This window comes from Erinaceus europaeus, chromosome 11 (assembly GCF_950295315.1).
Source record: "Erinaceus europaeus chromosome 11, mEriEur2.1, whole genome shotgun sequence".
In the NCBI taxonomy this organism is placed as follows: Eukaryota; Metazoa; Chordata; class Mammalia; order Eulipotyphla; family Erinaceidae; genus Erinaceus; species Erinaceus europaeus.
Window position 1 is genome coordinate 14,833,835 of NC_080172.1, and position 17,624 is coordinate 14,851,458.

The window sequence follows — 17,624 nt, forward strand, 5'->3', positions numbered from 1 at the left end:
TCTTAGAGATAGTGAGAGATGGTGATGACTGGAACTAAAGCAGAGGTAAAGGAAAAGGAACACGTGAAAGCAAGCACATTACTGGCAGTCTTTATCTAAAAGTAAAGGAGACAGAATTCAAGTAACTGATTCTTGGGGTCTGACCAAACAAGAACTAAGCTGAGAACTGACTTGCAGTGCCTCCTCTGGCTTCTAACACTGCTGTCGTCTGTCCATTTGTCCACCCAGATGATATATGTAAAGGACTCTGAATATAGAGGGTAATACATTTAACTACAATCATAACTCATAAAATGTTGGAGCTCAAAGGAATTTAAATTATCAGTTCAACCTCTGCAGAATTTTGCTAAAGCCTAGGGAAGAGATCATGCCGAAAGGAAGAAAGCAACAGTGAACACTTGTGTTTTTAAAGTTCAAGAGCATGGACTAGGAGGAAAGGACTGGATTTTTATCACCGGGGACCATTCAGACCTTGCATTTTAGCATCTTTGTAAGTGTAGTTACCTATCAATGGTATGATGATGCCAAGCCCTTTACCACTGCTCACACAGGAACCCACAACATCTGGCCTTGACTCTCTTTTTTTTTCCTTTCTTTCTTGCTTTTTTTTTTTTTTTTTTAACCAGAGCACTGCTCAGCTCTGGCTTATGGTGGTACAGGGGATGAAACCTGGGACTTTGGAGCCTCAGGCATGAGAGTCTGTTTGCATAACCATTATACTATCTACCCCTGCCCTTTCTCCTTATTTCTTGCTTCTTCTTCTAGCATTTGCCCTTCTTCCGTAGCCAGTCAACAGCGTCAGGTTGAGCCTGATGTCAAGTTTCGAGACCTCCTTTGAATCTGGAGAGGTGGCAGTCGTTGACCATGTGGGTCATAGTCTGTCTGGAGCCGCAGGGGCAGTTCGGGTCGTCTCTGGCTCCCCAGCGATGGAACATAGCGGCGCACCGGCCATGGCCTGTTCGATAGCGATTGAGGAGGGCCCAATCATAACGTGCTAGGTCAAAGCCGGGTTGACGCTCGCAGGGGTCTGTGATGAGGTGTTTGTTCTTGACCTCAGCTGACTGCCAGCTCTGTTTCCAAGAGACTGGAACAGAGAAGTTCAGTGTAGGCGTAGGGGACCAGATTGGGTGACGAGACATCAAGCGCTGGACAGGGTGGGCGAAGATATCCGCGTATATTGGCAGGTCCGGTCGAGCGCAGACGTGGGAAATGAACTTAGATGATGCCGCATCCCGACGAATATCTGGCGGGGCGATGTTGCTAAGAACTGGCAGCCATGGGGCCGGGGTGGAACGGATGGTTCCAGAAATTATTATTTCTTGCTTGTCACCAACTACATGGACTTTTTTTTTTTTTTTTCCTTAGACATGCCTAGCTTGTTCCTCTTCTCCACTTGCAGTTCTTTCTAGTTCTTTCTTGCTGTGGTCATCGCACCATCCATCCATCCACCTGGCTCACAGACTTTCTTTAGCACACTGCTCAGAGCAGTGGAAAAGCCGCTACTATGTTTCTTTGCTGTTCTCTAGCCTCTTACCATGACTTATTTTTGGTTAGGATTTGATTGATTTCCTAAAGCAACGGCAACATACTACCACAAGTTGGGGTACTTAAGACAACTGAAATTTATTCCGTCACAGTTCTGGAAGCCAAAAGTTAGGAATCAAGGAGTCAGCAAGGTTGGTTTCTCCTTTCTCTCTCTCTCTCTCTCTCTTTCTTTTTTTTTTTTTTTTTTTCAAGCTCTGAGGAAGTGTTTCCAGTGACAATATTGAGTATCATTCAGCCTTGGGAGCCCAAGGAGAACAGAGATGTGGCTTCCCATGTTACAGGGCCAGAAGCCATGTTTCTCTCCTGTCTCTTCTGTTTTCTGGGGTTCTTTAAAAAGCTGTTGTTACATTCCAATCTTTGCTGAGTCTGAAACTTTTTGTTTTCTCTTTGGAAGCATGGTTATTTTTCTCTCTGTCAAAGTTTTCCTATTGTCAGGACACAAGCTGCTGGAAGAAGGCTCATCCTAATAATTCACTACCTCTTTATCTTAATGTAATTATATCTACAAAGACTTTAGTACAGGGGGCCAGGCAGTGGCACACTGGGTTAAGTGCACATAATATGAAGCTCAAGGACCCTCACAAAGATTCTAGTTCAAGCCCCCAGCTCCCCCCTCCCCTGGGGGGGGTCGGGGGGCTGTGGTGGTACTTCACAGTGAAGCAGGTCCTTAGCTTTCTATCTTTCTCTCTCTGTCTTCGCCTCCTCTCTCAGTTGCTAAGAACTGGCAGCCATGGCCACAGGCAGAGGACCTAGTGGGGGTTGAATGGAAATGTGGAAAACTGAGAAATGTTGCACATGTACAAACTATTGTATTTTACTGTTGACTGTAAACCATTAATCCCCCCAATAAAGATTTTTTTTTAAAGGGGAGTCACAGGAGCAGTAAATTGTAGTGCAGGCACTGAGCCCCAGCAATAATCCTGGAAGCAAAAATAAGTAAGTAAGCGGGGTCGGTCACTAGCACAGCGGGTTAAGTGCACATGGCACAAAACGGAAGGACCCAGCGTAAGGATCCCGGTTTGAGCCCCCATTCCCCACCTGCAGAGGGGTCACTTCATAAGCGGTGAAGCAGGTCTGCAGGTGTTTATCTTTCTCTCTCCCTTTTTATCTCCCCATCGCTCTCAATTTCTCTCTGTCCTAACAGTAACATCAGTGGCAACAATAATGACTACAAGGGAAAAACGGCCTCCAGGAGCAGTGGATTCATAGTGCGGGAACCGAGCCCCAGCAGTAACCCTGGAGGCAAAAAAAAAAAAAAAGAGAGAAAGAATGAGAGAAAGAATAAATAAATGAGTAAATAAGACTTTATTTAAATCTAAATAAAGGAGGTCACATTCACAGATACTTAAGATTATAAATCCCCTTTTGGGGGGGAGGGGTCATAATAAGTCCACAACAAGATAGCCAATGTACACGTTTGTCTTCTTTCCTTAAAATATAAGTCCTAAACTGGTCAAGGACTCAGGCTTTTCAGTGTTCTCTGGCACTTACCACAGTGCTTGGAATCCATAGATTTGATTGAAGGAATGACTCAGTGAAATTGGTCTCTGTGAAGGAGAAGATGCAGATACTTATGAAGTGTGGAAAATGATTTTAGAAATCCTTATTCAAGAAGTCTGGTAGGATGAAAAAGAAACAAGACAGTAACAAAGTCATCTGAAAGGATTTCAAAGAATAATCCTTGGTTCTTGGGAACATTTTTTTCCCCATAATTTTCACATAATCCAGAAACTATATCTCACCTTGTAAAACAAAAACAGTGATTTCATGATAAACGAGAAAGAGATGGATTTACAGTTAGTCCAAAATACCATGTAATTACTAAGACTGTCTCAAGAGCAAGGGTTGATTTTTTTTTTTTTACTTTTTTTAATTAAAAAAAATGTTATTATCTTTATTTATTCATTGGATAGAGACTGTCAGAAATCGAGAGGAAAGAGGGAGAGACACACCTGCAACCCTGCTTCACCACTCACAATGCTTTCCCTTTATAGGTGGGAACCAGAGGCTTGAACCTGGGTCCTTGCACACTGTAACATGTGCGCTCTGATTTTTTTCTACCAAAGACAGTAGATTCACTAATGATATTAATTTATACACCTAAATGTTGCTTGCTACATACAGAAATTTAGAGTCAGCAGTTTCTGATTTTTTTTTTTTTTTGCCTCCAGGGTTATTGCTGGGGCTCAGTGCCTGCACTATGAATCCACTGCTCCTGGAGGCCGTTTTTCCCATTTTGTTGCCCTTGTTGTCATTATTATTGTTGTCATTGCTGTTAGGACCGAGAAATTGAGAGAGGAGGGGAGATATAGAGGGGGAGAGAAAGATAGACAACTGCAGACCTGCTTCACTGCCTGTGAAGCGACCCCCTGCAGGTGGGGAGCCGGGATCTCAAACAGGGATCCTTCCACTCGTCCTTGCAATTTATGCCATGCGCGGTTAACCCGCTGTGCCACCGCCCGAACCCCCAGAGTTTCTGATTTCTTAAGGGACATTCCATAAGACCATAGAGCTGAAATACTCTTAAAAATGTATTTATTTATTTAACTTGATAGGACAGAAATTGAGAGAGGGATGGGGTGATAGAGAGAGACCTGCCTCAGTTTTACTGCTCCTGAAACTCCACTCCTACCTCCTTACCCTCAAAGGTAATGGTTTATTTATTGTTTGTTTGTTTTTAACCAGAGCACTAATCAGCTCTGGTTTATTATAGTTGGGTAGATTGAACCTGGGACTTCAGAGCCTCAGGCATCAGAGTAACTGCATAACCATTGTGCTATCTGCCCCCCACCTTAATTTTCTAAACTACTTCCCAGGGTCTGTCTCCAAAAATTCTCTCAAAGCAGTTTAATGACTTGTGAATCTCCTGGTGCTCAGTATTTTTAACAAGTCCTGCAAGTAGTTCTCAAGATTCTGTGTTGGGAGTCCGGCGGTAGCGCACGTGGCACAAAGTGCAAGGACTGGCATAGGCATAAGGATCCCAGTTCGAGCCCCCTGGCTCCCCACCTGCAGAGGAGTTGCTTCACAGGTGGTGAAGCAGGTCTGCAGGTGTCTTGTCTTTCTCTCCCCCTCTCTGTCTTCCCCTCCTCTTTGCATTTCTCTCTGTCCTTCCTATCCAACAACAACAGCAATAATAATAATTTTTTTAAAAAAAGATTCTGTGTTTGGGAAACTTTACTTAAATCTATTATTTATTGCCAGAGCACTGCTCAGCTCTGGCTAATGGTGGTGGGAGGATTGAACCTGGGACTTAGGAGCCTTGGGCTTGAGAGTCTCTTTGCATAACCATTATGCAATCTACTCACTGCTCCAAATCTATTAATCTTCAGTGGCACTTTGCACTGGAATTCGCCCAGTGGTCTAAACAATATCTACGGGGCTTCCAAAGCTAGTTTCTGAGAGTGAAGGTGTGAGCCCTGCTGTGCAACAATTAACTTACTTGAGAAACCTGCTCTTTGCAAGCTCAGCAGATGCACTAGTGAATCAGCAACTGATAGAATGCCACTTGGATATCCTCTTTTTTTTTTTTTTTTTGGTGGATAGATGGAATGAGTTTAGCTATTAAAATACGTACTTCTCCTGTATGAATAGTTTTTCAATATAATTAGTGAGTCAGAGGAATTGATTCCAGCTAGAATTTCACTTAAAACAGACAAGGGAAAAAAAGTATATATGCTGCATTACAATATCATTAATATGCATTAATATCATTAATACCCCGCCCCCCCCCCTTTTTTTCCCTACCAGAGCACTACCCAGCTCTGGCTTGAACCTGGGACTTTGGAGCCTCAGGCATGAGAGTCTCTTTGCATAACCATTATTCTTTCTAAACCCCCCCACCAATGTCTTTGCTGATGAGGAACCTGATACAAGAGAAAACAGGTTGATAGCACCTACAGTTATTGTGTATCTTGATGAGATATGGAAGGGGGAGACCCTGTCTCTTTTTTTTTAGTATTCTTGCAAAAATTCAAGTCCAGCTCTAAGGAAGTGTCTAGTTCACCTGTTAGAGGTATGTGTTAAGTCACATCCACACATACAATCACTCAAACCCAAGGTACAGGAAACTGTACAGTGTTCTTACTCTCAAGTGAATCTTGCAAAGCGGTAACATTGACCTCTCCAGAGGGGCTTGTTAAGTGTCAATTTAAAAATCTTGTTAAAATGCAAATTCTCAGATCCCTCCCATGACCAGCTGATTTATTGATAGTATATGCATTTTAACAAGAGTCCTAGATAATTTGAGTATACCCTAAAGTTAGAGAAGCTGTGTGTGGAAAAATGGCCTTCCCTCCCTCCCCCTTTTGTCTTGTGCTTTACCACTCCAGGATAACTTTTTTCAGTTATGAGACAAGAGAGTGAGAAGGAAAGACATTAAGCGCCATTGCTTTCTCTGTGTTGTGGAGGCCAAGCCCAAACCAGGGTCCAGTACATGGCAAAACAGATGAGCTCTTTTGCCCAGAGGACCTTGGTTTGTTTGTTTGTTTCTAATCCATAAATAGTAAGGGGGCAAAGAAGAATAGTTTCAAAAATTTGGAAACCACATTATTGCTTTCTTAGTGTGACAGGCAATAACATGCTGTTACATTGGAACCCCGTCTTCAATATTAATGATTTATTAATATTTTTCTTGGTTAAGTTCCTTTTTAGGTTTTAGTGTTAAGTTCCTTTTTCTTTCTTTAGAGTTGAGCTGTTTTGCTGAGTGAAGTGGAAAGTCCCTTGCCCTCTCCCCTTGAACAGAATTAATCAGTGAGGGCCATCAGGTGTTTTGCAGAAGTTCTGTATGAGGGCTGGAAGCCCTGCCTAGAGGACTGGTTTTATCAGGACCTCTGCACAGCCCCAGCAGTATGCGGGTTACCAGATGGCCTGGTAAGATGGTAGGGGGATGTAAGGGCCTAATACCTGGTTAAGTCTTATTGGTTGTGTGATTTTGCAACGTTTGAAATTTGCCCGCGCTTCGCTCTGTATGGACCCCGCTTTTGCTCAGTTTAAAATAATTGGATTCCGCGTTTTCTATAGAATATGATTGGGTACAGATTGTTAAGATGAAGTGTGTGTCCCCTCCCTGAGTGTACTGGATTTCTATATATTGTGTGGTTTGAGCCTTGTTCGGGGTCGAGCTTGGTAGACTGCTGCCAGTCTCCATCTCGGCCCGGATTGCAATTCGTCAATAAACATCTTTACTTCCTTGCAGTGGATGGTGGTTTGATTTATGCTCGCTAACATTTGGAGGCCCCAGCCAGATCCCTCAGACGGGTATTCCTGAGGACACCCCATCCTGGGTCCAGACCCTCAGAGGCCTTGGAAGTCCTGCCCGGCGCCGGTAAGTCAGGCCTGAATTTTGTATGGTACCATTTATTTTCTAGCTCTGCACCTCCGGAGGACCAGTGAGTCAAGCTTGATTTTTGTGTAAGTCCCCGCGGGGCCTGGGGGTCTGTGGATTGCGGAACGCCGCGCTAAAATCGCAGACCGCAGCGCTGGAGAGTGACGACTCCCAGGCTGCTAGGGTAAGGACCTGAAACAGGGCCCGCCTAAGTATCTGAAACAGGGTCCGCCTAAGAATCTGAAACAGGGTCCGCCTCCGAACTGTCCTTCGTGGCCACTCTTTGTCTCTTTTGCTTTTCCTCACTTTGGCAATTCGCGAAAAGGCTGAGCCTGTTAGTGCAATTGAGGGGGTCTGGCCGGAGCTACTCTCCAGTGACTCCTGAAGGCCTAACTGGCAAAAATCCTTAGTAGCGGCGGCCGGAATGGTAATTGCCCAATCTTGACTGAATGAGTGATCTGCTGCATGCGTTGTGTGTGTGTGAATGCCGCGTGCCTCAGGGCCTTAAGGCTGCGGGGCCTGAGTGGGCCCTAACCTGCGTGTCCGTGGAGTCGTTTCAGCTAAACGGGGATTCTCAACTCAGTTGAGACCAGGGCCGAGGATTATACAGCTACCCCTAAAGTTAAGACTCCTTAAGGTCCCGCGAGGGGCCTGGCCAGGCGGGCACAGTTGAGTGTCTGACGTCCTTCGGATGTCAGTTCCATTTTCCCCACTAACAATCTGTCTTGTTGGCCTTATAGTTTTAGCTGGTTGTCTTTTCGTTTGTCTCCTCCCCTTGTGCTGTGTTACGGTACCACAAAGAGGTTAAAAAGTAGGAAACTGGAGTCACCACTAATATAAGAATTCCATAACCCTGACACAGGAGAAGGTCCCAAGTGGACACCCTTTGGGTTATTGGAAAAGGAGAAAAGGTGTGCGAGTGAGAGAACGTATGAAAATCTTCTGTGTGCTGGCCAGCACGTGAGTGGAAGAAAGAAGGTAATCCTAGGTGCGATTGCAGTGACAATTGTTGCCTTGTTTGTTTCCTTATTATTTCATTTTGACAGGAAGATGGGACAGGCCTCATCAAAACCCTCCCCACTCTCCCCCTTGGAATGTTTGATTAAGAATTTCTCAGATTTCTCTCGCAGGGCAGCCGGATTTGGAGTCCAGGTAGATGCCTTCACCCTACAAAAATTCTGCGCCAGAGAATGGCCCATGTTTGGAGTGGGCTGGCCAGAGGAGGGGAGCCTGGACCCTGGCACTTGCGCGGCAGTGCAGGATGTAATTTTTGGTGAACCAGAGCACCCTGACCAGATGCCGTACATTGAAGTCTGGGCTGGTATCATTTATGATAAACCCAAGTATTTGCTAAAATGTCAGAAGGGTTCCAAGGAAAAGGGAGAGTCAAAAGAAAAATCTGGGATATATGTGGCACGGGGGGCAGGAAAGCGGGGACGCCCCCAGCGCCCCAGCTGTCCCGTCCTCCCGAGCCCCCCTGAGTCTCCACCGAGGCCAGGTAGAAGGAGAGGTAATGGTCCTCCCCCATATTCCAGCTCCCTTAGGCCCACTGCTCCTGAGCCTGACTCCACCTCAGGGGCCCCTCCCGGGCTCTTTAGTCCATCCCACACCAGAGCGGGAACGACTTTCGGACCCAGGGAGACCCATGGGGAGGCGGTACCGGCTGGAGTTTTTCCCTTAAGGGAGGCTGGGGACCGAGAGGCAGAGGGGAGACCACTAAGGATATATGTCCCTTTCACAACCTCTGATTTGTATAATTGGAAAAATCAAAACCCTCCCTTCTCCGTGGACGCGGAAGGTGTAGCAGCCCTGCTTGAATCGGTCTTTTACACTCACCAACCTTCATGGGATGACTGTCAGCAGCTGTTAAATACCTTGTTCACTGTAGAGGAGAGGGAGAGGATTAGACTGGAGGGGAAGAAGCAGGCTCAGAATGGGTAGGGGAGGCGCTCACAGATGCTGAGGCGGAGGAGGTGTTCCCACGCAGTCGGCCAAAATGGGACCCGAACACACGCGCTGGATTTGAAGCCCTTTCCAGGTATCGCCAGACTCTATTAGAGGGCATTCGAGCAGCTGGCCGAAAGCCCACTAATTTATCTAAGGTGACCGAGTGTATCCAGGGTGTGAGCGAGGGCCCGATGGCTTTCTTAGATGTTGTTTTCTCCGGGCTATGTTGTTTTCGCCGGGCTGGCTTCACGGGCGGGTAACAGACGACCAGGGACTCATGGTTGAGCTGTAGGCAGTATCTCTTTATTCATGCAGGACGCAGCACAATCTAAGACGAGCTAAGTTAAACTCAAAGTACAGTACTGTAAAACTCACAATGCTGTCTTTATATATACTTGCCAAGTAAGGTGGAAACAGGATGTGACATAGAGAGGGTGGAGAGAAAAGTGACTGGTGAAAATCAGAGTGTGACAAAGAGGGGGCAGATTAGGCGAGAATCCTATCACTGAACCACAAATGCCCTGGAGGGAGGGTGGAACTTGTTAACAGTGGTTATGTAAATAGAATGAAGTGGTTATATAAATAGAATAGTGTTAAGCAGGGGGGATTTAAACCTAATGAAACAGAAGGGGTCTCATGTATACCAACACTTAGAGAGGCTTCACCAGGTCTATCGGACCTGGACCCCCATAGACCCTAAAGCCCCCGAAAATAGGCAGGCTGTCATTCTCCAGTTCGTAGCCCAATCCACCCCAGATATTAGAAAGAAATTGCAGAAGCTGGAAGGTTTTCAGGGGAAGTCTCTTTCTGAGTTATTAGCCATAGCCCAGAAGGTCTTCGAGAATAGGGAAGATCCGGCTAAGGCTACAGTGGAGCTCAGTAAGAAGATGACCCAGGTTCTTATGATGAGAGAGACAAAGGGTAGAGAAGGGAGAAAGAGTTTTAGGAAGAATACTAGGGGAGAAAGGAGCGGGGGGCAGTGGAGGAACCCGGGAAAAGCAAAGCCTTTAGGAAAGGATCAGTGTGCATTCTGCAAGAGGGAAGGGCACTGGCAAGTGGACTGTCCGGAAAAAGGGAAGAGGAGGAAGCCTGAAGAAGAAGCACCTCTATTAACCTTTGATTAGGCAGGTCAGGGCTCCCTCAGCCCCCGGGAGCCCAGGGTAAAACTCTTGGTAGGGGGAAAGTTAGTTAATTTTTTAGTGGATACCGGGGCCACACATTCAGTAATTCAGCAACCCGTAGGACCCACTGGAAGGGAAAAAGTTAGAATTGTGGGAGCTACGGGGGAAGTAAGAAGATACCCAAAATCTACCGGGAGGATTGCTGGCCCTGGCCTACAGACTATCACCCATTCCTTCCTGGTAATCCCTGAATGCCCGGAACCACTCCTGGGAAGAGACCTCCTCCACAAGCTACAGGCAACCGTTTCATTTGAGGTAGATAAGGGACCCACGGTGCATCTTGGTGGGCGCATCCTGCTTACTATGCCAGCCAGTGAAGAATACCGACTGTATGAGGACATGAGGCAGGCAAATGATTTGGGCCTGTTAGAGAAGTGGAAGCAGGAGATCCCTAATGTTTGGGCCGAAACTAACCCCCCCGGGTTAGCTAAACATGTGACCCCCATAGTGGTGCAATTGATCAGCTCTGCTACCCCAGCCCGCGTGCGCCAGTATCCCATGAGCCGAGAAGCCCAGCAAGGCATCAGGATACATATCCAACGCCTGAAGAAGGCCGGTATTTTGGTGACCTGCAAATCTGCGTGGAACACACCTCTCCTCCCAGTTCGGAAGCCTGGAACGAACGACTACAGGCCAGTGCAAGACCTGCGAGAGGTAAATAAGAGAGTAGAAACTGTTCACCCCACAGTTCCTAACCCTTACACTCTTCTCAGCCTCCTGCCACCGGAACGGACTTGGTATAGCGTCTTGGACTTGAAGGACGCTTTCTTCAGCATCCCTCTGGCCCCCCAGAGCCAGCCCATATTTGCTTTTGAGTGGACAGACCCTGAAGAAGGGGAGACTGGACAGTTAACTTGGACCCGCCTGCCACAGGGGTTCAAGAACTCCCCAAGTCTGTTCGATGAAGCCTTGAGTAAGGACTTATCTAGTTTTCGAGGCGAACACCCAGGGTGCAGCCTTCTACAGTACGTGGATGATCTTTTAATTGCTGCCTCCTCCCGGAGAGATTGCGAAGAGGCTACTCGGAACCTGTTGAAGGTACTGGGGTCCCTGGGGTACAGAGTGTCTGCCAAAAAAGCCCAATTGTGTGCCCAAGAAGTAACCTACCTGGGCTACCAAATAAAGGAAGGCCAGCGGGCGCTGTCCCAGGCAAGAATCCAGACTGTCTTGAAGATCCCGACCCCGTCCACAAAAAGACAGGTCAGGGAATTCCTGGGGGCAGTGGGCTACTGTAGGTTATGGATCCCAGGATTCGCAGAACTGGCCAAACCCCTCTACGTCGCCACTGGAGGAGGTGATGCGTCATTAAAATGGACAGAGACAGAGGAAAAGAAAGGCCTTCCAGGCACTGAAAACAGGCTTGGTGAGTGCCCCTGCCCTGAGCCTCCCTGACCTCAATAAGCCTTTTCAGCTGTTCGTCGCAGAAAGTGTTGGGGTGGCCAAGGGGGTGCTCACCCAGACCCTGGGACCCTGGAAGAAACCAGTAGCCTATCTGTCTAAGCGCCTGGATCCTGTGGCAGCTGGGTGGCCGGGGTGCCTGAGAACAGTGGCTGCTGCCGCTTTACTGGTAAAGGAGGCTACTAAACTGACATTTGGACAGACTCTAGAAATTGTTACTTCCCACAATCTGGCAAGCTTGCTCCACTCTCCTCCAGACCGGTGGATGACCAACGCCTGGATCACGCATTATCAGGTACTATTGCTCGATCCACCCCGTGTCACTTTCAAGCAGACAGCTGCTTTGAATCCTGCCACCCTGCTCCCCAATCCGGAGGGCAAAGTCAACCATGACTGTGGAGAAATCCTGGAAGCCCTGACCTCACTGAGAGCTGACCTGACAGACGTCCCCCTGCCTGATGCACTGGTAACCCTCTATACGGATGGAAGCAGCTTTGTGGAGGACGGTGTGAGGTATGCGGGGGCAGCCGTGGTCACTAACCAAGAGGTCCTATGGGCAGCTTCACTACCTCAAGGGACTTCAGCTCAGAAGGCTGAGTTAATAGCACTGACACAAGCACTCAAGTGGGGAGCAAGAAGATAAACGTGTACACTGACAGCAGATATGCTTTTGCCACTGTCCATGTTTACGGGGCATTGTACCAAGAGAGAGGACTGTTAACTGCAGGAGGTCAAGCCATCAAGCATGCACCAGAAATCCTAGCCTTGTTGGCAGCTATATGGGAACCTGAGAAGGTAGCTGTAATACACTGCAAGGGCCACCAAAGGGATGACTCGGATGTGGCGCAGGGTAACCGGTTTGCTGATGACACCGCCCGGAAGGCTGCCAGAAGACTAGTGGGGACTCAAGCCCAATTAGTAGTAGCCCCACCTACAGAGTTATCACCGGACAGACGACCAAGCTATTCAAAGCAAGAGGAGGAATTTGGAAGGAGACTTGGAGGAAAGCCAAGTGAAGACGGGTGGATCATCCTCCCAGATCAAAGGATACTGCTGCCCCAACAGTTGGGAAGACAAGTTGTGACCCTAGCTCATGGAAGTACTCACCTGGGGGGAGAGAAGTTAGCTGAACTAATAAACAAGTTCTATCTAATAGCAGGTTTATACAGGGTTTCCAGGAGCATGGCAAGCCGCTGCGTCACATGTGCCAGAGTCAACGCCAACCCCATCCAGGCCAAGCAGCCTGGAACCCGATGGAGAGGAGAAGAGCCTGGTGAACACTGGGAAGTGGACTTTACTGAAATGCCCACAGCTCCGGGAGGTTACAAGTATCTCTTAGTGATGATAGACACCTTCTCGGGTTGGGCTGAAGCTTTCCCTACTAAGAAAGAGACTTCCCGGGTAGTGGTGAAACAATTGGTCTTCGAAATTATCCCAAGGTTTGGTCTCCCTTATTCCCTGGGGTCAGATAATGGTCCGGCATTCATTGCCAAGGTCACCCAACAATTGGCTGAAAGTTGCACCCAGATCACCTGGAGGTCCGGTGGGAAGGACCATTTACTGTCATCCTGAGCACACCGATAGCGGCGAAAGTCGCGGGGAAACGGCATTGGATCCACCACACTCGCTTGCAAATTAAATGGAAGCTGCACTGCATTTATCGCCCTCAGAGCTCAGGGCAGGTAGAAAGAATGAATAGGACACTTAAGGAAACTTTGACTAAGCTAAAGATAGAGACTGGCGGGAACTGGGTTACCCTTTTACCTTTTGCTTTGTTAAAAAGTAGAAATACCCCTTGTGTTTCTGTATTCACCCCATTTGAAATTGTGTATGGCAAGTTGCCCACCCTGGTGCCCCGTATAGGGGCTGAGGAACTGGCTGAAGTAGCCCGAGGTAACCTATTAGAATCTCTGCAGGCTCTTCTGGTAGTGCGGGGAAAGGCCAGACTCGCTGTCCGGACTGTAAAACCGGGAACCCAGAAGGAGGAAGGCCGAGACCGGATGGCACCCTTGTTTGAGCCTGGGGACTCTGTGTTGGTGAAGAAGTTGCACCCAGATCACCTGGAGGCCCGGTGGGAAGGACCATTTACTGTCATCCTGAGCACACCGACAGCGGCGAAAGTCGCGGGGAAATGGCATTGGATCCACCACACTTGCTTGAAGAAGTTTGTTCCAGACCCCACTGACCCTCCGGAAGCTGACAAGCAGAAGAAATGGCGTGCAGTGCCCACGTCGGACCCCATGAAGGTCCGACTGGTTTCCTCCTAACACTACTGTTTATGCTTTGTTTCAGCCGGAGCTTCCAGGCTGAGTTCCCCAAAGTAGCCCCGATACGCACATGGGAGCTGAGAGACCAAAAGGGGGCGGTAATCAAAAGCCTGTCAACTGCTGGTCAGCCGATTTTCTCCCTTGACCTGTGTGATTTGTTTGGAAAAAACTGGACTGGTTCAACTACCACTGATGGAGGGTGCGGCTCCACAAGCCTGGAAAATAGCCTTCGGGATCGGGACTACTATGTCTGTCCTAGGGAAGGAGGATACCCCCCACCTGGCGACAGCTGCAGAGGAGAGAGATATTTTTTCTGTGGCCTTTGGGGGGACTGCAAGACTCTTCATTGAAAGACGATGACAGGGACTTGCAGTTTACCAAGGTGGATAGGTCTGGTGTCCTGACTAAGCAAGGCACCTGCAACCTTGGGGACTGCAACCCTGTGGAAATGAAGATCAAGACCTGGCATAAGACTGACGCCTGGAGAAGGGGAAAGAAGTGGGGAATCCGGTTGGTGTTTACCGGAGAGGACCCAGGGGCGCTCTTCACCATCCAACAGAAGCCGTGGTCCCATGCTCCAGTTGGGCCCCTGCAACCCATTCATTTGGGACAGAACCCCCGGAACACCCCTCCCCCACCAGCTGTGGCAGATGTCAGCCCGAATTTCACCGGGACGAGAAGACAGGGTACAAATGCCTCATTTGATGTACATCCCCTTGTGGAGCCACTGGTGAGGTCTGCGGAACTGATGTATAACCTTTTAAATGACTCTGCCCCCAATATCACCCAGGACTGTTGGTTGTGCCTACACCCTGAACCCCCTTACTACATAGGAGTAGCGGTTGAAGCCCAGATAGGGCCTGGTAAGGGGGACATTACGAAGATATCCCTTTCATCGGGAAGCTTGAATAGCCCAGAATGTAAATGGGGGACACAGCTCCATCAGGTAACTTTGAGGGACGTCCAAGGAAAGGGAACTTGTTTTGTCACAGAATATTATCAGCTGGGTGCTTCCCTCATTTGGGATGCTTCCCCCTATCGGGTCCATTGCTCCCACACCATAAAGGCCAGCAGGACCCAAGAGTGGTCCGCCCTCCTAAAGGCTCCAGAGGGAACCTGGTGGGTCTGCACCTCAAGAATGGCCCCCTGCGTTACTTTTTGGGGGGCGGATCAGGAAGAGCTTTGTATTCTAACTCACATCCTGCCCCGCCTGTATTATGCACATGGCGGGACAGGCTGGGCTCACCTGAGGAATCAGGAGGAGGCTCACCTTAAACATAAGCGTGCTCCGGTATTAGTTCCCCTACTTGCAGGAGCAGCAATTGCCGGATCTATAGCTGTAGGAGCAACGGCCCTGGCCAAGGAAGAAACCATAGTTAAATTAGACCAACAGGTAGACCAAGACTTAAGGACATTAGAGGACTTGATGGAAGCTCTTGAAGGGTCACTGTCCTCCCTTGCTGAAGTGGTCCTCCAAAACCGAAGAGGACTTGACTTGCTTTTTTTAAGACACGGAGGATTATGCGTTGCCCTTAATGAAGCTTGCTGTTTTTATGCCAACCACTCCGGATTGGTGAGGAAAAGCCTAAGTGAAGTCAAGAGGAGGATAGGAGATCGGGCACAGAAATGGAAGGAGCTGAGAGAGAGCAACTGGTTTAAAGGCAATTGGTTCTCCAACTGGTTTTCAAACATTTTCTCCAGCTGGCCTTCTTGGCTTAAAACTCTGGTTGCCACCATAGCTGGGCCCTTGATTACTTTGTTACTCATAGTCACCCTGGGTCCCTGCCTGTGGAGAACCTTGGTGTCTATGATCCAGCAACGGACTGGAAAAGTTATGAACTTAGAGACCTATCTAGAGGCTAATGGAGGTCATATTTATTATGACACAGATTATGACTCAGAAGAAGAAAAGAAAGGTGAAGAAGAATCAAGGATTTGATTCGCGGCTAAGACTAGTGGGGAATGTGACAGGCAATAACATGCTGTTACATTGGAACCCCGTCTTCAATATTAATGATTTATTAATATTTTTCTTGGTTAAGTTCCTTTTTAGGTTTTAGTGTTAAGTTCCTTTTTCTTTCTTTAGAGTTGAGCTGTTTTGCTGAGTGAAGTGGAAAGTCCCTTGCCCTCTCCCCTTGAACAGAACTAATCAGTGAGGGCCATCAGGTGTTTTGCAGAAGTTCTGTATGAGGGCTGGAAGCCCTGCCTAGAGACTGGTTTTATCAGGACCTCTGCACAGCCCCAGCAGTATGCGGGTTACCAGATGGCCTGGTAAGATGGTAGGGGGATGTAAGGGCCTAATACCTGGTTAAGTCTTATTGGTTGTGTGATTTTGCAACGTTTGAAATTTGCCCGCGCTTCGCTCTGTATGGACCCCGCTTTTGCTCAGTTTAAAATAATTGGATTCCGCGTTTTCTATAGAATATGATTGGGTACAGATTGTTAAGATGAAGTGTGTGTCCCCTCCCTGAGTGTACTGGATTTCTATATATTGTGTGGTTTGAGCCTTGTTCGGGGTCGAGCTTGGTAGACTGCTGCCAGTCTCCATCTCGGCCCGGATTGCAATTCGTTAATAAACATCTTTACTTCCTTGCAGTGGATGGTGGTTTGATTTATGCTCGCTAACACTTAGGCTCTCAGGTCTGAATGGTACGTAATGTTTTTGGTGGCAAAAAGAAATGTACGTTGTAGTGAGGGAGATAGCATAATGGTTATGCAAAAAGACTTAGGTGCCTGAGGATCACAGGTTCAATCCCCTGCACCACCATAAGCCAGAGCTGAGCAGTGCTTTGGTTAGGGGGGAAAAATAAACAAACAAACTGCATTTTAATCATCACTGCAAGTGAATGCAGTTATAATGAAAGACTGAGTGTAGGAATCCTAACACACTGCTGGCTCTTACATAATTGAATCATGCTAGACTATTTAGGTATTCATACAAGACTTGAACATATGACACCATTATAGTTCCCAAAGTTAGAGAGTATATGCTTATGTTACCTTTAACTATTTTAGATGTTTTTTTCTGAACTTAAACTGTTTTTGCTTTTTTTTTTTTTTTTTTTGGTGGGTGGGGATGGCTCAGTGCTACAAATCCATTGTTCCTTGCGGCCATTTTATTGTATAGGACAGAGAGAAATTGCTAGAAGAGGGGGTAAGAGAGAAAGAAAGACACCTGCAGATCTGCTTCGCCACTTGTGAAATAAAGCGTCTCCCCTGCAGGTGGGGAGCCAGGGCTCAAACCCAGATCCTTGCATGGGTCCCAGCACTTAGTTTTGTTTGTTTGTTTTGCCTCCACGGTTATTTTTCGGGCTCAGTGCCTGCACCATGAATCCACTGCTCCTGGAAGCCATTTTTCCCTTTTGTTGCCCTCTTGTTGTAGCCTTGTTGTGGTTATTATCGCTATTGTTGATGCTGTTTGTTGCGGGACAGGACAAAGAGAAATGGAGAGAGGATGGGAAGACAGAGAGGGGGAAAGAAAGATAGACACCTGCAGACCTGCTTCACCGCCTGTGAAGCGACTCCCCTTCAGGTGGGGAGCCAGGGTTTGAACCGGGATCCTTATGCCCGTCCTTGTGCTTTGCGCCACCTGCGCTTAACCCGCTGCGCTACAGCCCGACTCCCCACAAGATGATTTCTTTGCAAGTTTCTCTTTCCAGAAGCATTTTAAATTGGCCATGTTGCTGACAAAATCAAGTGGTTTTAATTGTTGGGTTTATTTTTTTAATATGTCTTTTAGGATTTCCCCAATATAATTAGATCTGATGGCTGGGAATAGAGGAAGAGGACGTGCTGCCTACACCTTTAATATTGAAGCGGTTGGATTTAGCAGAGGCGATAAGTTACCGGATGTAGTATTGAAACCACCCCCACTATTTCCTGTGAGTACATGACTAGCCAAGTTTTTATGGTCTGTATTTTTTTCATGGTCAGAGAAAAAAAAAAAATCACAGTTCTATATAT

General features: G+C 47.5%; 2 protein-coding genes across 3 annotated transcripts in view; both read left to right on the top strand.

Annotated features, from left to right (window-relative positions):
• POLR3G (RNA polymerase III subunit G) overlaps window positions 1-17,624 on the top strand; it is a 46,570-nt gene that overhangs the window by 3,144 nt on the left and 25,802 nt on the right. For both annotated transcript variants that reach the window (XM_007518965.3, XM_060201161.1), the window contains exon 2: window positions 17,401-17,542. In XM_007518965.3, the coding sequence (XP_007519027.2) occupies window positions 17,426-17,542 (117 nt within the window). In that variant the 5' untranslated portion in view covers window positions 17,401-17,425. The remainder of the gene's footprint in view (window positions 1-17,400; window positions 17,543-17,624) is intronic.
• LOC132541303 (endogenous retrovirus group S71 member 1 Env polyprotein-like) lies at window positions 6,374-16,248 on the top strand. The gene is made up of 2 exons (XM_060201159.1): window positions 6,374-6,868; window positions 13,687-16,248. The coding sequence occupies exon 2, from the start codon at window positions 14,110-14,112 to the stop codon at window positions 15,598-15,600; it is 1,491 nt and encodes a 496-aa protein (XP_060057142.1). The 5' UTR covers window positions 6,374-6,868; window positions 13,687-14,109; the 3' UTR covers window positions 15,601-16,248.

What these genes read in the sequence shown, in the direction of transcription:
- LOC132541303 (XM_060201159.1), top strand. Translation starts at nt 14,110, where the DNA reads ATGAAGATCAAGACCTGGCATAAGACTGACGCCTGGAGAAGGGGAAAG.